The 19,395-nt window shown below is 30.5% G+C and overlaps 2 protein-coding genes across 3 annotated transcripts; both read left to right on the plus strand.

The window, feature by feature from the left end:
* The first annotated feature begins 6,221 nt into the window (after positions 1-6,221).
* On the plus strand, positions 6,222-7,219 carry LOC137815415 (probable carboxylesterase 17). Its single transcript, XM_068618553.1, has one exon. The coding sequence runs from the start codon at positions 6,222-6,224 to the stop codon at positions 7,149-7,151; it is 930 nt and encodes a 309-aa protein (XP_068474654.1). The 3' UTR covers positions 7,152-7,219.
* A 3,167-nt stretch (positions 7,220-10,386) lies between these two features.
* LOC137813326 (DEAD-box ATP-dependent RNA helicase 15-like) lies at positions 10,387-18,392 on the plus strand. Of its 2 annotated transcripts, none has more exons than XM_068615481.1 (12): positions 10,387-10,506; positions 10,669-10,780; positions 11,096-11,196; positions 15,277-15,564; positions 15,658-15,889; positions 15,993-16,111; positions 16,685-16,741; positions 16,841-17,025; positions 17,263-17,407; positions 17,548-17,631; positions 17,874-17,937; positions 18,113-18,392. In XM_068615481.1, exons 4-12 carry the CDS (start codon positions 15,427-15,429, stop codon positions 18,121-18,123), a joined length of 1,035 nt encoding a protein of 344 aa, XP_068471582.1. In that variant the 5' UTR covers positions 10,387-10,506; positions 10,669-10,780; positions 11,096-11,196; positions 15,277-15,426; the 3' UTR covers positions 18,124-18,392. The 2 variants fall into 2 exon arrangements, with proteins under 2 accessions (XP_068471582.1, XP_068471583.1); XM_068615482.1 differs by having other exon boundaries at positions 10,391-10,506; positions 15,392-15,564.
* Positions 18,393-19,395: the final 1,003 nt, after the last annotated feature.

The following is a 19,395-nucleotide window of genomic DNA, read 5'->3' on the forward strand; positions in this document are numbered from 1 at the left end:
ACTTGAAGAAGTGTAGAATGCTTTTATAAGTGAAAGACTCTTGAGTGAGTTGTTCAAAGGGATTGGACATAGTCTTTGTTGTGGGATAAACCAGTATAAATTTAGTGTGTATTTCTCTCTCTCTTTATCCTTATCTATTATTTGTTAGATTCTGTGTTTTTTTTTCTAGGTTTGCGATTAGAGTTCTAAATCCATTCAAACCCCTTTTTGGAGCCAACTGCATCTTCATTTCTTGTTTCTTGCTTTGAAGAATTCTATTGTGTCTTTAAACTTTATTGTTTACAATTTTTGTCATATACAATTTCTAAATTTTTATATTTTTGTCATTTACAATTTGATTAGACATTCAAATTTTCATTATAAAAACTTTTAGACGATCTAGTAGACGATTATGGATTAGTAGACGATTATGGATTAAACAGTAGATAGTTGCATTTAGTTTTTATAAATTTTGAATTTGTTTGTGTTTTACTTGTTGCTTCAAAATTTATATTTTATTTTTAATTTAGTCTTACAATATGTGATACTTTAACCATTTGATATATTCTCTGTTTTTGTTTCATTACTACAATTTTATTTTCTTTATCCATTTTAGTTCTAGTTTTTTTATTTCCATTAGTTTTCAATTTCATTATTATGATTTTAATTTAGTTCTTTTGTTTAATTGCTTTGATTTTTGTTGGAGATCCCACATCGACTAGAGATTAGAGCCTTTCATTGTATATAAGTGGGTGCAAACCTCAACCCTATGAGCCGGTTTTATGGGGTTGAGTTAGGCTTAAAGTCCACTTCGTAACAATTTTAGTTTCTATCTTTTGTTCTCATTTGCTCTGCTTTTTGTTTTAATTTACTGTTTACTATTTTTGCTTTTATGTTTGATGCAATTTCTTAATTAATTTTTTTTTCCAATCTTAATTTGTTTAAGGAGAATATGAAGTAATGGAAATGTATGAGATGCGGCTTTGGGGATTCAACCTAGGTCTCTATATTACACGAGGGGAAACTTAGTTTTGTTTGAACAACTTAATGCAACTGAATAGTTTATCAACTATATACTTATCTTTCTTATTATAATTAGATCTTGACATGGATAAGACAACATTAGATGGTTAAATTTTGGATATTTTTTCAACTTAGTTTAAATCATGTGTGAGTGTAATGACTATTATTTTGTACATTGATTGTGCATAATTTGTTTGAATGATGACTTAATGAAGTGTAGCTACTCAATCTTTTAAATATGATTGAAGATGATTTGTTAAGAAGCTCGACATTGGGTCTTACTAGTAACATTCGTAAATGACCTGACTATATCATTAATGGATACAAGTTTGTGAAACAAAGTCAAAATGAAATAATGAGTACAACAAATCATCATGTTCAAGTTAAAGGGGGACAAACTAATACACATAAAACTTATTACAACAAAATCTCAGTAGATATAGTTTAGGTAGAGTACACATGTTGGCCAAATAAAACCTAATTTTATTAGAATGTGATTGGTTTGATTTAAGTTCCAATGGCACAAGAAAAAATGAGTATGACAACATTGAAATCAAAGTGAATAGGAGATATCATAAGTATGACCCTTTTGTGCCTGCTAAACAGTGGAACAATTATTTTACATAATTTTTTGAAGGGCAATAAGGATGGTTAGTTGTCATAAAAACCAAAGCACATACTAAAGTACAATCAAGTGCAACTGAAAATATTAACATTGCATACCAAGACAATGATGCACAACAAAGGCTCATAATTATTGTAAATGATGATTTACACTAAAATCTTGTTAGCACTTTTGTAATTGAATTAGAAATCCCTATAAATTTTATGTACAAATGACATATTTTTATTACTTTCGTGGTTACCAACATGTTTTAATCACATATATTGATCTTTACTCAATTTAAAAATGATTTCTAGGAACATTTAGATGGAAGATAACAATATTCCACATAGAGGGAAATATTTTAGTAGGGGGGTAGGGGAAGGAGTAAGCATAGAGGTACCAAACCTCCTAGCCTTGGTTCAGATTCCAGTCATGAATCCACACCCTTCTTGCATACTATTTATGCACATACTCATTACCGATCTATCTCTTATATGCAACCCATCATGCTTTCTTCAAATCTTGGTTTCTTTATAAATTTATCTATATCTATGATGAGCATATATTCATTCACACTCATTAGCCTTATTCATAAATTATTGGACTATAATAATAAATAAATCCATTGTTTTAATTAATATTCTTATAATTGGGTTTATTTGGGCCTTAACTATTATTATTGTTAATTTTGTGTTTTTAGAGTAAATTATCCGGAGGAAGCATCTACCTTTGTGAATGGGCCAAATGTGCAAAAGTCCAAGTTGCTTCTTGAACCAAAACAGAAAACAAATTCTGAGGAGAAGAAAGAGAAAATAAAATCTACAATATCTCAGAAACAGAATTGGAAGCAAATCTTCTGCAAAATACAAGAATTCTGGAAAGATAGAAACTTAGAAACGGTTAACAAAATATAAACTACAATATTCTCTCAAGATCCTTGGAGCAAAAAAGCCTATAAAAGGACACAAGCATCAAGGAGAAAAGGGAGAGTTTTCATAGGGTTTTCTTAGTTTCTTTTCTTCTTTGTAATTCTTTTGTTTTGCCTCCGTATGGAAGGCTAAACCTTTTTGGTTGGTTCTTTTGTAATTCCCCATTGAGTTCTGAGGTTTTGTTCCAATAAAAGTTTCGATTTTTAATTCTCTATAGCAGTTGTTTTTATTGTCTAATCTCCTGGAAAACTGGTTTTTGTGAGAGGTTGTACTTGAACGCATGATTGAGAGTCTTCCTTATCTTAAACTTTGGTTTCTTAGTTAGTTCGCATTGTTCTAATTAATTTCTTGGGCGCATGATTCAAGGGAGAGGAGGTAAGCATTCCCATGGAGTATACGCATGGAACAAAGTGGGTATTGATTAAACTAGTAGACGCATGCTTTACTAGTGAGTTTCAGTTGAATCAGATCGGCGCATGTTCAATCTGGTTTAGCTCTGTTGGAGGATTGAGAAAAGATTAATCTTTAGAGAACCTGTGAAGAATTCAATGGTGGAAGAACTTGGGATCAACCGTTTTTTATTTGCTATTTTAATTTCTTTTATATTTTTTGCACAACTATCTCAAACTCCCTTTTCATCTTTATTGTTATTGCTAACTTTTATTGCTTGCAGATAGATTTTAAACCCTGATCAACTGATTTTACTATTGGATTCGTTGGGAGACGACTTGGGGACATTTGTCCACAATTATACTATTATCTCTCTAGTGTTAGACAAGTCTACGCTAGAATCATATTAATTTGACAGCAAAACGACAGTTATCAATCTAGCCCCCACCCAAAGCCTATAAGGCAACCCCCACATCACACACTACCTAGTTTGCATATTGCATCTACTGAGACTCATTTACCAACATCATACCAATATGACCATATCCTTGTTGGTACTATTGACAGTGATGGGCGTAAATGGATTCACCTAGATCTAAAAAATATGTAAGCAATTACATATTTTAAGGAAAAATCACTTTTTTATATTTATTTCAATCTTGTATAACTTGTTTGTGTTGTCTCATTGTCCTTGTTTGATTCATTTATTTAGTCCACACATAAGATTTCCTAGATAATAAAAGGGAAATTTGAAAGAGTTTGAAGACTTGTTGAGAGGTTAAGAGCTCAGACCCAAATGTGGTGATGATGTGGTTTGAGGAGTTCTCGATATATTCATATTTTTTTATTAACCTTATCTTCATGTAACAATAATGTGTATATATTAACAATGTTCGATATTTGTAATGTATAGAAAATATAAGTGGTTGCTTGTTCATGATGAACAAATTCGAAGAACATATGAACATAAGACATTTGAAGGCTTTTTAAATGTTATGTATAAATTTTTGCGGGATATTGATATGTGTGCTTGGATTCCCGATGCAATGAGGCAGTACTTACAATAGAAATGAAGCAACCAAGATTGACAAAATACGATGAAAACTAATGCTTATAATAAAAATTCTTCTAATAGTTCATTTCATATAGGAGGATTAATCCTTGCATCAAAGCTTTTCAAGAGAGTGGTATGTAACATAATTTACTTTTATTTTCATTTTGTTTATAAATGCAACTAATTTCTTCTATTTAATTTTAGAAACAAAATACAAACATCACTCCAACTTGTTGAAATATTTTTTAAAAGAACCATAAGACTACTAAAATCGATGCATGAGTGTCGTCTAAGGCTCGAAAAATTGTTTTGATTTGGGTAATTATTTTACCACTTCAATTTCTTAATACATTACTTCATATGAACATTTATACATCATTTAATATTGAATCTCACTTTGATTATTTTTTCAAGATGACTATTAAAAGCTTATTGTTGACAAAGACTTCTCTCAGGATATATTGGAGGATAGTGTGTCTAGCTGTCCATCTAATGATAACATATTTTTCGATGTTGTCATAGGATTCAACAAAAGATGACAACTTTATAGCCTAGGATCTACGGGTTAAAATTCAAATCTCTTATTCTTCTTTAATTTCTTCAAATGTAATCACATTATGTGACTTTTAATCAATGAGACGTATTATGACCAACTTATCTTAAGAAAATAAGACATTGAAGGACATGTTAGTTGTTGAAAGAGAAGAGTTATGTTTCTTTAGAGAACAGAAGACACAATTTATGTTGAATTTTTCACTCAGTTGAATTTTTCACTCAGTCACTCATCTTCATAAAAAATGAACATCACTATGCTTAAATGAAAAAATTAACAAGCTTAAATAACTAAGCAACGCTTAAGTGAACATCATACTACGCTTAAGCGACCATTCTACCACTCTTAAGTGATGTTATACTCATTGTAAGCGACATTATCCAACATAGTCGCTTAAGCGTTATTTGTTCATTCTAAGTGACCAAATCTATGAGTCATTCACTTAAGTGTGTTGTATCGTGCCTTGAGCAAAAATACTTTATGTTGCTAAGTGAGTCCTAACACACACCAAACAATAACATTTCTTGCTCAAAGTACCTCATTTTCACCTAAACAATATTATCACCTACAATATGTTTTGCTTTATAGTACGTGTTTTCATCTCACATGTGGTTGCTTGCCATTTTGTAAACATAATAAATGAGTATTGCATTGAAAATGTGATAATGAAGTTAAATATAATGATTTTGAGTCCAATATGCATCCTAAAATCTAGCATAAAGACTTACTTGGTTGATATTAACACATTTTTAATTTTTATTTAGAAAATGTATTATGTTCTATAGTAAATTAAAACTATATTTTTTTTTTATATTTTCAAAATTTAAATAAAAAAGTAAAATGTTAATTTGTTCCTTAAAGATTATTAAGCTGTTTAAATATATAAAAAATAATTGTCTTTGTATGAAAAATAAATAACAAATATATATAACTATTTTGGTAAGGAAAATAAATAGTAAATATATTATTGTCTTAACATCTAGCAATAACATTGGATGGAGAATAATGTTAATTGTGCATAATCTTTTATATAATCTACCAGCACATTTATTATTACCATATCTTTATTCCAAAAAATTGTGAAACTAACATTTCTTGAAATAATTTATGTAATTCAAATAATTTTTTTAAAACTAATCTAATTAAAAATAAGAGAAATTAACAAACATAACTTTAAAAAAACTCACCAAGCTAAAATAAGTTTTAGAGCTATCCTCATTTCTTAAAATGTTGCAGCTGCATAATATATTTCTTTCAACATTATTGTAATAAAAAATAGTGAAGTTAAAATCTCATTTCTTGAAAAAAAAAGTGTTACCATAAACATTATTGAGTCAATTACTTTCTATAAAGATATTTTCAACATATATATTTTTTTATCTAAAGCAAACTTTTAACAACTAATACACAATCCAATTTCCATAAAATAAGATAAATCATATGTTGGTCAATATTGTAAATGCCATTTTTTTTCATATTGGAATCAACAAAGCATGCATGTATAACCTCTTAACAACAAATACAACAATGTGATGTAAATGACCAAACAAACAAAATACACTTTGTATTGGATACCTAATAATGCAAGCACAAAAAATGTATGAATGTAAAATACATACACTATTTCAATTCTTTTAGCTTATGTATAAAATTTCAACTTTAGATAGAACTTTCATCTCAACTAACATGTCTTTAATAGCAGAAGCACCAAACTTTCTTCAAGTTTTCTCAAATGGTTCTGTGAAACGCTTTGACCCTGAAACTGTCTCAGCCTCCTTAGAATCAACCAATGGATACAAATCAAAGGATGTGATCATAGACTCATCAAAGCCTATCACAGGAAGAATCTTCCTTCCTCGCTTTCCAACATCCTCAAAGAAACTTCCTCTCTTGGTTTACTTCCATGGTGGTGGCTTTTGCATTGGATCCACCACATGGCTTGGTTACCATGCCTTTCTTGGTGACCTCTGTGTCACATCTCAATCCATTATCCTTTCTGTTGACTACCGTTTGGCTCCAGAACATCGCCTCCCTGTTGCTTATGAAGATTGTTACACCTCACTTGAATGGCTCAGTGATGAAGTTGGTTATGAACCTTTACTGCAACAAGCTGACATAACTAGAGTGTTTCTCTCAGGAGACAGTGCTGGAGGCAACATTGCACACCATGTTGCTGTGAAGGCAATTCAAAGCAATGCATGTCCTTTGAGAATCAAAGGGTTGATGCCAATACATCCCTATTTTGGTAGTGAGAAGAGAACAGTGAAAGAGATGCTTGATGAAAGCATAGAGGATGTGACCATGAATGACATGTTTTGGAAGCTAAGTATTCCTGAAGGCTTAAACCGTGACTACTATGGTTGCAACTTTGAAAAACATGACCTATCTAACAATGTTTGGCATGAATTTCCACCAACTGAGGTTTATGTTGCTGGTCAAGATTTCTTGAAGGAAAGGGGAGTGATGTATGAGGAGTTTTTGAAGAAAAAAGGGGTAAAAGAGGTGGAAGTTGTGGAAGCAAAGGAAGAGACTCACGTATTTCATGTATATTATCCTCAATCTTCTGCAACCCTTTTGCTACAAACTCAAATGTCTAGATTCATGGAAAAATATTAGCTTCAACCATGACTATTAAGTAATAAAATTCATCAAATAATAAAATACATTAAGATGTTTTCTCATTATTTTGCGATGTTATTTTTTAAAATTAACATGAGTTTTTGTTAGTTTATTTATATATTATTGAAGATTTGTGAAAGATTTTTTCTAGGATAATAACACATTTAAATATCTAACTCACAAATATTAATCTTTTGCTTGAATGAATAAGGTAGAGTTTTCTTAAGTTAAACCAAACTTTAGTTATTTTACTAATTTTATATAAGAAAATTCTTTGAAGTTTTTGGTGTTGTATTCCATCAAAAGTTTGGTGATGACAACTTGACTTATGGTAAAATAATATATATATATATATATATATAATTTAAAATTGAGAAATGTTGTATCCGTTTTCAAATAAATCATAAAAATACTAATATCATAAACTTAAAAATATGCACACACATATTATTTATTAGAATAAAGTGAGGCAACTTAATAACATTTTGATTTTTACTAATTGAGACACCAAATTAAAATTTTGATTGTGAAATAATTAATCCACCACAATTATAGTTAGTAACTATAAAAATACAATATTAATAATTTATTGTACCATTTGATCTTATAGTAAAACTATATATATATATATATATATTAAATTTTAAAAGATTGAAATGATATTTAAAAAAAAAATAAAAAAATAAGGTTTTCCTTAAATTTTTCAGATTAAGATCATAACTCAACCTTTAAAAAAATGTATTTTTAATTAGATGAAAATCCCAATCCTAAAATCGATTTTCCATTTCTGAAGTTACCAAACCATATATACTTTATATAACAATACAAAAATAACAATTTTTTTATTTATAATTTATTTTACTGAATATTTTATGCATTAAAATTTAATATTTTATTTTATCACATAATATTATAAATAATGATAAATTATTAAACAGAAGATATTCAAAAGATGCTGAGGCCAAGCTAATCCTTTCAATATGGCAGTTTCTTTCTACACCATTACATTTTTCTTCCTGCATCCCCACAATATTATGCAAAGATCAAACTTGAAATTTTTTTGGATCCACCAATCCGTAATTCAAAATATACATTTCACATTCAAAAATTCATCAGTAAAAAAAAGCATTCCGGATCCACCAATCCATAACAGAAATATGCATTCTATAATAAAAAATCCATAATTAAAAAAAAAACATTCCAGATCCATCAATCTGTAACAGAATTAGGCTTCTGAGTTCAACAATCTGGAAATCAATAATTTATGCAAAATTTGCTTCCAGAACACCCTCTCATCTAGAAAAAAAATGATTCAGTTCTGAATTGATGAATTCGTAGCACACTCCCAGATTCCGATTTCCAATAACCACAGTGCCTTTTTCAAATAAAAGGTCAAGGCCAGTTTCGAGATTTAAAAAATTATGGGGTGCAAGAAGAAAAACGCAGGGGTAAAAACTTAGGAAGAAGAAGCCTTCATAGGCCTCTAAGTTTTATTTGTTTGGTAAAAACTAAATTAAAAGATTGAAAGTGAATAAAAATATTAAAAAAACATAATTAAAAATCAAATCAACATTTTGAAAATGCCATTTTAAATTCATTTATGTAAAAAGTGACTTTTCAAAAATACCATTTTATTAATAGTGACAATCCATTCCTAAATTGATATGTAAATTAAATTCATTCTAACAGAAAACATTAGGACATGAAAAATGAATCTAATTAATAATGAAATCAAATGCAATGACAAATACAATGTTTTTTTAATTCATTTTTAGCAAAATTTTGATTTTTCAAAAATGCCATTTTCAAAATTGATACCGACATTAACCTAATTTGTAAAAGCATAAATATGAAAAGCCTTGATATCTATAAAAAACTTTCCATCTCTAACACACTCACTTAGAATTATTATTACTAAATATTTTTTTACGTTTTTATCATACTATCTTATTTTAATAACTTAAAATTTAAATATTTAAATTAATTTTAATTTTAAATATACTACATATATTATTTTTATTTTATATAACTTTATTTATAACATCTATAATAATATATAATTAAATATTTTCATTCAATGTTATTTGATATAGTAAAAAATAGAAGTAATGGTTTTCCTTCCCTTCTTTCCTCTCATCAAATCTTTCATTATAAAATATTATTAAAAGTAAAATAAGGAAATAATTTTTATATAGAAGAATGATCTTTATACATTTATATTGACTAACAAAAATCCAGACACAATTGTATCCAGGTACTCATATTCTTTTTTTAAAATTTTAAAAAATAATCAAAGTCATTATTACATATTGTAATTAAAAAGATAGAAAAATTAACTTCTTTAAAATATATTTTAATTTGTTTCTCTATTACAAAAAGAAATTGAATAGATAGAAATGATATAAGAAATTAATATTTATAATGTATGAGATATCGAAAAAAGAAGAGTTGAATGGTGCAGCTGTAAATATATAGTGAAGAAAATAATCATAATTAAAAATAAATTTGAATTTTTTTTTATATATTATAAATTGGAGAATTTCTGTCATATATAATTATAATTATATATATTTATTAGAGTTGAATATATTGTTATAAATTATATATTATTAGAGTTCAATTTACTTATTATTATTATTATTATTATTGGAAACGTCGATGCAATCGTGTGTCTACAATTTTTTATAATAATAAAAAGTAATAATAAAAATATATAATTTTATTTTCTATTTTTTATGAACTTTTATCTTATTTTTTTAGAAATAATTACACGTTTTTTTCCTATTTTTCTCTTTCTCTTAATAGAGTTAATTTCACAATTTCATTTTTTTATTTCATTTAATATTTAAAAAATATGGTAAAAATATTCTTATTTGGTAATTGATACATTCAAGAGAGAGAGAGAAAAACAAATTATCAAAAAGTAAAATAGTAAAAAATACGTAAATAAAAATTCAGTTACACAATTAGTAAAAATGAAAATATTAACGATAAAGTAGTAAAAAAAATGTAAAAAGAAATAACCACACAAATTAATCTCTGTACTAATTATTATAGAAAATTATTCTTATTATTGCTATTAGTATTTATTGGGTTCAGTTTATTTCTTCACCCTAATTATGAAAGTCTGTTTTTTTTTTTCAAATAGTTACGAAAATATAATTTTGTTTTTTTTAATTATTTTTTCACACTTGCAGTGTTATTATATATAATTATTATCCTAAATGACCAAGTTTTCATCACTCTCACTCCCTTTTTACCCCAATTTTTTTTGATTCTGTGCTAAGAAATTTTCCTTTTCAGAAACCCTTCAACCCCTTCCACTGCCTCCTCCGAACGCTTCTACAAACAGGTACACTCTTCAAAACCCTAACACTCACTCTTTCTTACTCCGTTTACGCGCCTAAACCCTAGTTTTGATTCTTTTCCGTTCTTTCTTCGGTTTCTTTTTGGAGTATTTGTTTGTTTGAAACAGTGGTTGCAATTGAATTAATAATGATATTGTAAATTGTAGTAATGGGGGATACAAAGACTGAAGCGTACGAGGAGGACCTTCTTGACTATGAGGACGAAGAAGAGAAGGAGCCTGAAGGTGCTAATAAAGTCAACGGTGAAGCTGTAAAGAAGTGAGTTAGTTATATGGTTCTTGCATGGAAATGTTCGCATGTTAATTTTGAAGTGTTTTGGTATATGTATATGATATAAGATATTTTTTACATTTAATTTTTGCATTTCTTGGGGGGGTTAGAATTGCTTTGCTCATTATGGGGTTAAACGGTACGAGAGTATTTCCAAATGAAGTTTGTTTTTTAGTTTTTACTTGAAATGGGTTGATGATCTGGCCTTGGGGGATGTTGGGTGGAGTGCAAATGGTGTCTGTGTTGTTTTTTTATGAGATTTCTGATGTTGAATGCCCTTTTTCTGTTTTTGGTTTTTGGCAGGGGTTATGTTGGAATTCATAGTTCAGGATTCAGAGACTTTTTGCTGAAGCCAGAGCTTCTTCGGGCTATTGTGGACTCTGGATTTGAGCACCCTTCTGAAGGTAAATTGCCTACATAATTATTTATAATAACTATTATTGGAGTTACTCTGATGATTTAGGAACACAGAATAGTTATGGGTTTCAATCATTGTTTTTAAAAACTTTTAGTTTTTTGTTAGGGGTGATCATGGGTTGGGTTGACCCCCAACCAATTGGATCATATATCAGTTTTGGAACATTTTGCAACCGGATAGACCTGACCCAATCATAAAAACTTTATATTTAATGACTACTAATATTTGATTTATTTATTTATCTAAATCAAGTTTTGGGAGTGAATATTTATTTTCATTAAATTTTCACAATTGTTAGTTTTTTTTTCCTTTTTTGTTTTTTCCCTAGTTTCCCCCCATTTTTCAGTTTTTATTTCTTCAAAAGATGTCACCTGAACACTCCGTCCAATCCAACATGATTCTAAATGAGCAAAGGTGACCAAACTTATACACAATCATTCATGATTTGGATCCAAATTTTCCCAAACCTGACCCAAATTGTCTTGTGTCCACTATTGTTTGGTCTAAAACAAATTTCTTTGACCTTTGAAGCACAATAAATTATCACATGGCCCCAAACCATCATGGTCATCTTTGGTCAATCTCCATATTACAAATTTGTTAGTTTATGAAGAGTTGATAAAACTTGATTGCATGTCATGTGCTGATTTCGGATCAATTAATGATTTCTTTTGTAGCACAAGTGCTCCTAAAGTTAATTTGAACATGTACCATGTATGTACGTGTTCAATACTTGTGGGTATATACCACGCAAAAAAATGCAATAAAAAGTACTCTATTTCAATACATTTGGGTATGAAGGGGCAAAAATTTGGAAAATTCATGATTTACATATTTAGTACCATTATCATACCTAATTCTTTTGATGTTTTTTCAAATTGATTTTTGACAAGACAAAAAAAAAAATAACAAAAGGTTTGGAATACTTGTGTCTTACTTTTCATAACATATTTCCATGTGACATAAAGTACAATCATCAATAAAAGTAACAAACCATTTTACTTCGAAGATAGATTTTAAAATAGGTCCCAAAACATAAGAGTGAATTAAGTCAAAAGGGAAATTACATTTTTATTGCTACTTGGATAAGATGCAAAGTGTGCTTTGGCAATTGACAAATATCCTAATTGAAAGACCCACCAGACTCCCTAGTAAACAGACAAAGGAACAATGATTTGATAAGATTGAATGAGGAATGTCAAGTCTTCTATGATGAAGCCATATTTGGGAATTTGCTCATGTTTTTGTTGTTACTTGTTGGTTTACCCTTGTTTTGTTTGAGTCCTTGGACTCTAACACATACAACGCACTCTGCACCTTAGTAGTTAAAATTGTCTTTTTGGTGGCAAGTTCTTGAAAGACACAATACAAAAAATAAGACTATTGACCGGTTTTGGGAGATATAAAACACTATTTAATTCAATAAATGATTCTAACATTATATTCCTGGATCCACATGAATTAAAAAACTAGATTCATTCATGTAATTTGTTCGGTCTAAATTAATAATACAAACACCTTGAGACTTATGCCCAACTAAATTGAATGAAATCTTACCTTTTATGGATATGGTACATGATCTAGAGGACTCATGCATTGATTCAAGCATTGTTCTTAGACGATCAAGTTCCTCCTTATAGGCTTTCATGTCAAGATCTAGTTGAAGAGGAGCACTAGGTTGATCTATTTCTTCATGTTTTAGGTAGTATTGCCTGCCCCTTTCTGTGAGGTCCCTTTCTCGCCTCCCATGTACTCTAGTACATTATCTCTCCCATGAAATTTGAAGCACATTTCCTTATTATGCTCAAATCTTTTACCATATGAGCATTATTCTCTGTGGTTGCCTTTTCTAGAGAGCTTACATCCATTGTTTGTTTCCTTGAAGACCCCTTTCATGTTGTCATGGTATAACTTGTGTTGGAGGTTACTCCATTAAGCATGACAACCCTCAAATTTTCTTCTCCCTGGACAATGAAGAACACTTCTGACAGAGGAAGCAATTTTTCTCTCCTTAAGATTTGTACCTTGATTGGGTCATATTCTTGGTTTAGCCCATGTGGGAATTTTAAGATTCTTTCTCTTTCAACAACTTTAGCATGTGTGGCGACATATGTTTTGCACATCTTCAAATTTTAGTACTGATCTAGTTTTATCCACAACCCAAAATTCTTATATACAAAGAGATAAACAAAGAGAGGGACTTGTTTGGGGTATTAAACACCCTGTTGCTTTCATTGTCATAACAAGCAGCAAAATCCTTTTTCAAAGAAAATTTGTTATTTAAGTCATCCCAAATTTCTTTAGCAAAGGAATAAAACATATAATTTTGACTTATCTCCAAAACCATGGAATGCCACTTCTAGGTCATGATCACGAAATCTTCAGTATCTCAAATCTCAAAAATAGTCATTTGACCTCACTCCTCAACCATCGATGTGGTTTGATCTTGACCATCCTTTTACAATCCTCTGCATGTATTGGCTCTACTACAAATAATTTCGGCCATCAAACCAGTAGGGACCCACCATATTTTGAAGTTCATTTAGAAGTAAATTCTTCCTCAACCATTGAGCTAAAAACGCAAACTTTTTGTCCCACCATTGTTTGGAAGGACCATTGACGATGACAGTAGCTTTGGTAGTGTGGGAATAGAGGCCCCAAGATCCGGAGCTTTTATACCAACATGGATGATGAATGTGAAGATTCTAAGGATATTTTATTTTAATTTCTATGTAGATATTTGGATACTTTATAGTAATAATAACTTATATACAACAATATGTCATCTCCACAAGACCCTATATGGCTTCAAGCAATCACCTTATTCATGGTTTAGATGTTTTCTTTTTTATCGTCATTCTTCCCAAGGATGTATCTATCTCTTTGTATATGTAGATGACATTGTTATTACAAATAGCGATAAAAGGGTATTATACAACTAAAACAATATCTTACCCAAAAGTTCTAGGCAAAAGATTTTGGAGACCTAAGGTATTTCCTTGTTATAGAAGCGGTACAATCCAAGGATGGTTTGGTCATATCGACACCCTAATGGATTCAATTGTCAAACTTGTACATGACCTAGGAGAACCGAATTCTGATCCCCAAAAGGTTAGCTGGTAAACTAAATTACCTCACTGTGACTTGTCCTAATATCACCTTTGCAGTGAGTGTAGTAAGTCAAAACCATTAGGATACAATCATACGGATCCTAAACTATATTAAGAATGCTCCTAGTAAAGACTTCATTTATGAAGATAAGGGAAATAGTCAAATTGTTGGATATTTTGACGATGATTGGGAAGGCTCCAAGCGATAGATGCTCCATCTCAAGATATTATGTTTTTGTTGGAGGTAATTTAATAATGTGGAAAGGTAAAACACAAAATGTTGTGTCAAGATCAAGTGCAAAAATGCAATACGGGACAATGTCATTAGTCACTTGTGAGATCATATGGCTAAACAAACTCCTCAAAGAGTTTAAGTTTGAAGAAATTTCCCAAATGTACCTTGTATGTCACAACCATAAACATTACACATCTATTCTAATCCTGTCTTTCATGAGACGACCAAACATATTAAGATGAATTGTCATTTTATATAAGTGAAAAACTGGAATCTGGAGACCTCATCAGCAGTTGACTCACATATTCACCAAGTCTCTATGAGAACCTAGGATTGATTATATTTGCAGCAAGCTGGACGATGTGACTTATATGCTCTAACTTGAAGGGAAGTGTTATAATTATAGAAACAAGAAGTTGATCCTATATAATCAAAACATCTAGATTATATATGTATTATTGGGAACATTTTTGTTTTATTTTTTGTATCATATTTTTATTATTAGAGGATAGTTTTCTTCTATTTATTGTATTATTATTTTTCTTAATATAAATAAAACACCTATGTTGTCACGGTTTCATTTCAATGTTTCTCTTAGAAACACATGTGCTTAACTGTTTTTAGTTATCCTTCTTACAAAGAGATCTTATATTTTGTGCTGATTCTGTTTATAAAATCACTAATATAGTAAACTTGTGTGTTTTCAATTTTTATTTTACAGGTAATATTTTTATCATGTTCATTTGGAGAACTGTAATGCTTTGGTAAATCTCTCAAAGGTTTGTTTTACTTACCACCGGTTCGTTGGACCTCTATTTTCTTTGGTTTGCCACCAGTGCAACATGAGTGCATACCTCAAGCTATACTTGGAATGGATGTGATTTGTCAAGCTAAATCTGGAATGGGAAAAACTGCTGTCTTTGTTCTATCTACCCTGCAGCAGATTGACCCTGTTGCAGGACAAGTTTCCGCACTTGTCTTGTGTCATACAAGGGAATTAGCATACCAGGTATTTATTTAGGGCTTAGCACTTGCAATATTATGGAACTTACTATTTGATTGGCTTCTGATTTAAGATATCTGTGTAATATCTTTTATGTAGATATGCAACGAATTTGAAAGGTTTAGTACCTACCTACCCGAACTGAAGGTTGCTGTCTTTTATGGTGGCGTCAACATTAAAGTTCACAAGGATCTATTGAAGAATGAATGCCCCAGTATTGTTGTTGGTACACCTGGAAGAATACTTGGATTGGCAAGGGATAAGGACCTTTCTTTGAAGAATGTCAGGCATTTCATTTTAGATGAATGTGATAAGATGCTAGAATCTCTGGGTATGTTGAATTTGCAAACAATCATTCTTATAACTTGCATCATACATTTGGACTTCCTTTGATTTTAATTTAGTTTTCTTTGTTTCCTGCATGAATTCTACAGGCATGAGGAAAGATGTGCAAGCTATTTTCAAGATGACACCCCATGATAAGCAAGTTATGATGTTTTCTGCAACACTCAGCAAGGAAATACGTCCTGTCTGCAAAAAGTTTATGCAAGATGTAATGCCCCATGCTCAGTACTACTTGTTACTAGTGTTTTTTCTTAATACCTGAATTCCCTGAAAGCTTTTTAGATGTTTAGATTGCTATGGTATCATCAAAAATGACTTATGATGATATGACTTCAGTATGGATAGTGCTTCTGTTCTTTAGCCAGTTTTTATGGATACAACTTGTGGTAAGGCGTGTGGTTGGGTAGCACTATAGCTGGGGATAGTAGACCTGGTTGGGAATGTTTTAGGTAAGTTCCTGATTAAGTTTGTATGTTTTCTCATTCTATACGTTCCCATAAGTTGGTTTTGTCTCCAAAAGCTTGTCTGTCTGATATGGTTTTTGACAACATAGGATATTCTCTATTTGTCATAGCTAAGGGGGGAGGGTTGTTAGTGTATCCTGGGAAAGTTCCTGCTAGAGTTCTCAAGATTGTCACTGTTGCATGGTATGAAGGATCTGGAAGGACATAAAATAAATGGAGCAGAACTGTGATTCAAGGATCTACATCCATCATTTATGTCGTTCTGGATTCCATTAGCAAGCTGCTAATATGATTTACTGTATCATTGTTCCTTTCAGCCAATGGAAATTTATGTTGATGACGAAGCAAAGTTGACCCTTCATGGACTTGTGCAGGTGGGCCTCTAAGTGAATTATATTATTTACTCGTTCATGTTTTGCTAAAAATTGGCAAGTTTTATGGTATGCTGCTTATGTTGATTATTGAAATGGCAGCACTACATCAAATTGAAAGAGGAGGAGAAGAACAGGAAGTTAAACGACCTTCTTGATGCACTGGACTTCAATCAAATTGTTATCTTTGTGAAAAGTGTTAGTAGAGCAGCGGAGCTGGACAAACTGCTTAGAGAGTGCAACTTCCCATCTATTTGCATTCACTCTGGAATGTCTCAGGAAGAAAGGTATGTGTTATGTGATATGAAAGGATGCTGACAAATCAATCTTGTTTGGTTTATAATTGATGATTCAATAGTCTATAATTTGTGTTTCTACAACTATGCTTCTGTTTGTATTGCTCACTGATGGTAGCTATTGGGCTTCTGTTTTCTTTTGTCTTGCTAATGCTGGTTTTTGTCTCAAAAGAACAATTCTGTGCACTGGTAAGTTGTGTCTGATCTGAATTTCTTGCTTTTGTATAGGTTAAAGCGTTATAAAGGTTTTAAAGAGGGTCATACAAGAATTCTAGTTGCAACAGATTTGGTTGGCAGGGGAATCGATATCGAACGTGTGAATATAGTTATAAACTATGACATGCCAGATTCTGCTGATACATACTTGCACAGGGTCTGATTAGATAATCTCTTCCATTTTCCAAATTTTCCTACTAAATTTGTTTTATGCCCCCTCTATTCTTCTCTAGTGCCATCTATTTGTTTTATTCTGCCATCTAATTGTCATTTTTTTTGGGTAAAATCTTTGAACAGGTTGGCCGTGCTGGAAGATTTGGAACCAAGGGCCTTGCAATTACATTTGTTTCATGTTCCACTGATGTTGATGTTCTCAACAATGTAAAAAACTTGCTTTATATTTTCCATTTTTGGTCACTTCTAATTCATGGCACTGTTATGAAAAATTGCAGACACGTTAGAAATTTAGTAGCATTCTAATATAGCTGTCATGTTTCCACCATTTACTGTATAACACCTTCCACCACATTTCCTTGCTCAATATTTGGCTTCGTATGATTGTCTATTCATAATGCTAACATTGAGTCAATGGCAATATTCATTTTGTTTGTTGTGAATTTCAGGTTCAATCCAGGTTTGAAGTGGATATAAAGCAGCTTCCTGAGCAGATTGATACAGCTAGCTACAGTAGGTTTCATGTTTCCTTTGCTATTGTATTTTGATGCCTATTTTTTCTGTACAAGATATATTTTCACTTCTAGTGTCATTTTTGCTTCACCATTTATTTGGTTCTTTTGTTTGATTTATTTTTACACCGTTGCATCCAAGTTTGACATGGTTTCCTCGAATTGTGTTTTTGCAGTGCCATCGTAGGAAGGAAGGCCAAGAAGGATAATGCTTGAATAGCTTGGATGGTAGCTCTTGTAGATTAATCACAATTCTCAGTTTGTCGACAAATTAATTGACTATGCCATTTCCGAGTCCTTGTAGTTTAAATAGATTTTTGAGGGAATTTTATGGTTAGAGTGGTGTATGTGTTATGGTTTTGCTGGATTTATCTGATATTTATTTTTTGTATTATGGATTTACAATCTTGTTGCAGTTTAATTGATTGGAAGGTTAATATTCATTGTTGGGTGAAATTGGTTCATTCATAGTAACCACTTTTCATTATTTGGGCTTTAGTATTTGTCTTTGGCACTTTCATTGCATAGGCTTTTCTGCATAAATTTTCCTTTTAAGAGAAAAATAAAATAACATGTTTAGAGAAACTATTTTATAAGAAAAAGAATGAGATTTATTTCCCTACATGTGTAGGAAATTAATTTAGAAATAGAAGTTAAGAAACTATCCCACAGAGTGTCAATATATTTATTTATTTATAAATTTGTTTTAATGTGTAGAGAAATTAATGTATTTTTTATATTTCTCTTTTTTTTTCAAAGTCTTTATAACGAATTTTGTTCAAACATTTCATAAATTAAAAATAATTTATGTGCAGGTTAAAAATAAAAATTTATAGAAATTAATTTAAGCTCATTCTGTTCTCCTTTAGAAGTGTTCACAACATTGACCAATAAATTCATTTGTTTCACTCCTACTTAGTAAAAGGCCAGCAAAGAAAGATAATGAAGTCTTGTCACTATAAACAATGATTATTAGAGGGTGTTTCTGTATCCCTACATTTTTTTGAAATCCTCAAATAATTAGCCTTGACTAAAATACGAAAGCAAAAGATGTTTCCATAATACAAAATCTAGAATAGAAAAAAATCATTATGAAATATCATTTTCAAAACATTTTTTTTATTTCAAAAATAGTAAATTCGAAATTCATAAAATATGTTTTTAAAAAAAAGGATATTTTGAAATGGTTTATGGACTGTAAGTTCTAGGAATAGGTTACGGACATTTTTTTTTGGAATGTACTATGCATTTACCCTCCATTTTATTCTGGATTTGTTATTTCCGCAAATATTACAAATTATCAATTCCAGAATAAAAAAAAATGACTTACCTTCTTCAAAAAAATCCAATTACCACCAGATTCTCTACAGAGGTTATGAATGAATATTTGCTCTCCTCAAACTTTGATGTAGTGTGGGTTGTCTAGGGGAAGGTGTGGGGAGGAAGAATTTGCAGAACA

The sequence above is a fragment of the Phaseolus vulgaris genome, chromosome 1, assembly GCF_000499845.2.
Source record: "Phaseolus vulgaris cultivar G19833 chromosome 1, P. vulgaris v2.0, whole genome shotgun sequence".
Classification (NCBI taxonomy): domain Eukaryota; kingdom Viridiplantae; phylum Streptophyta; class Magnoliopsida; order Fabales; family Fabaceae; genus Phaseolus; species Phaseolus vulgaris.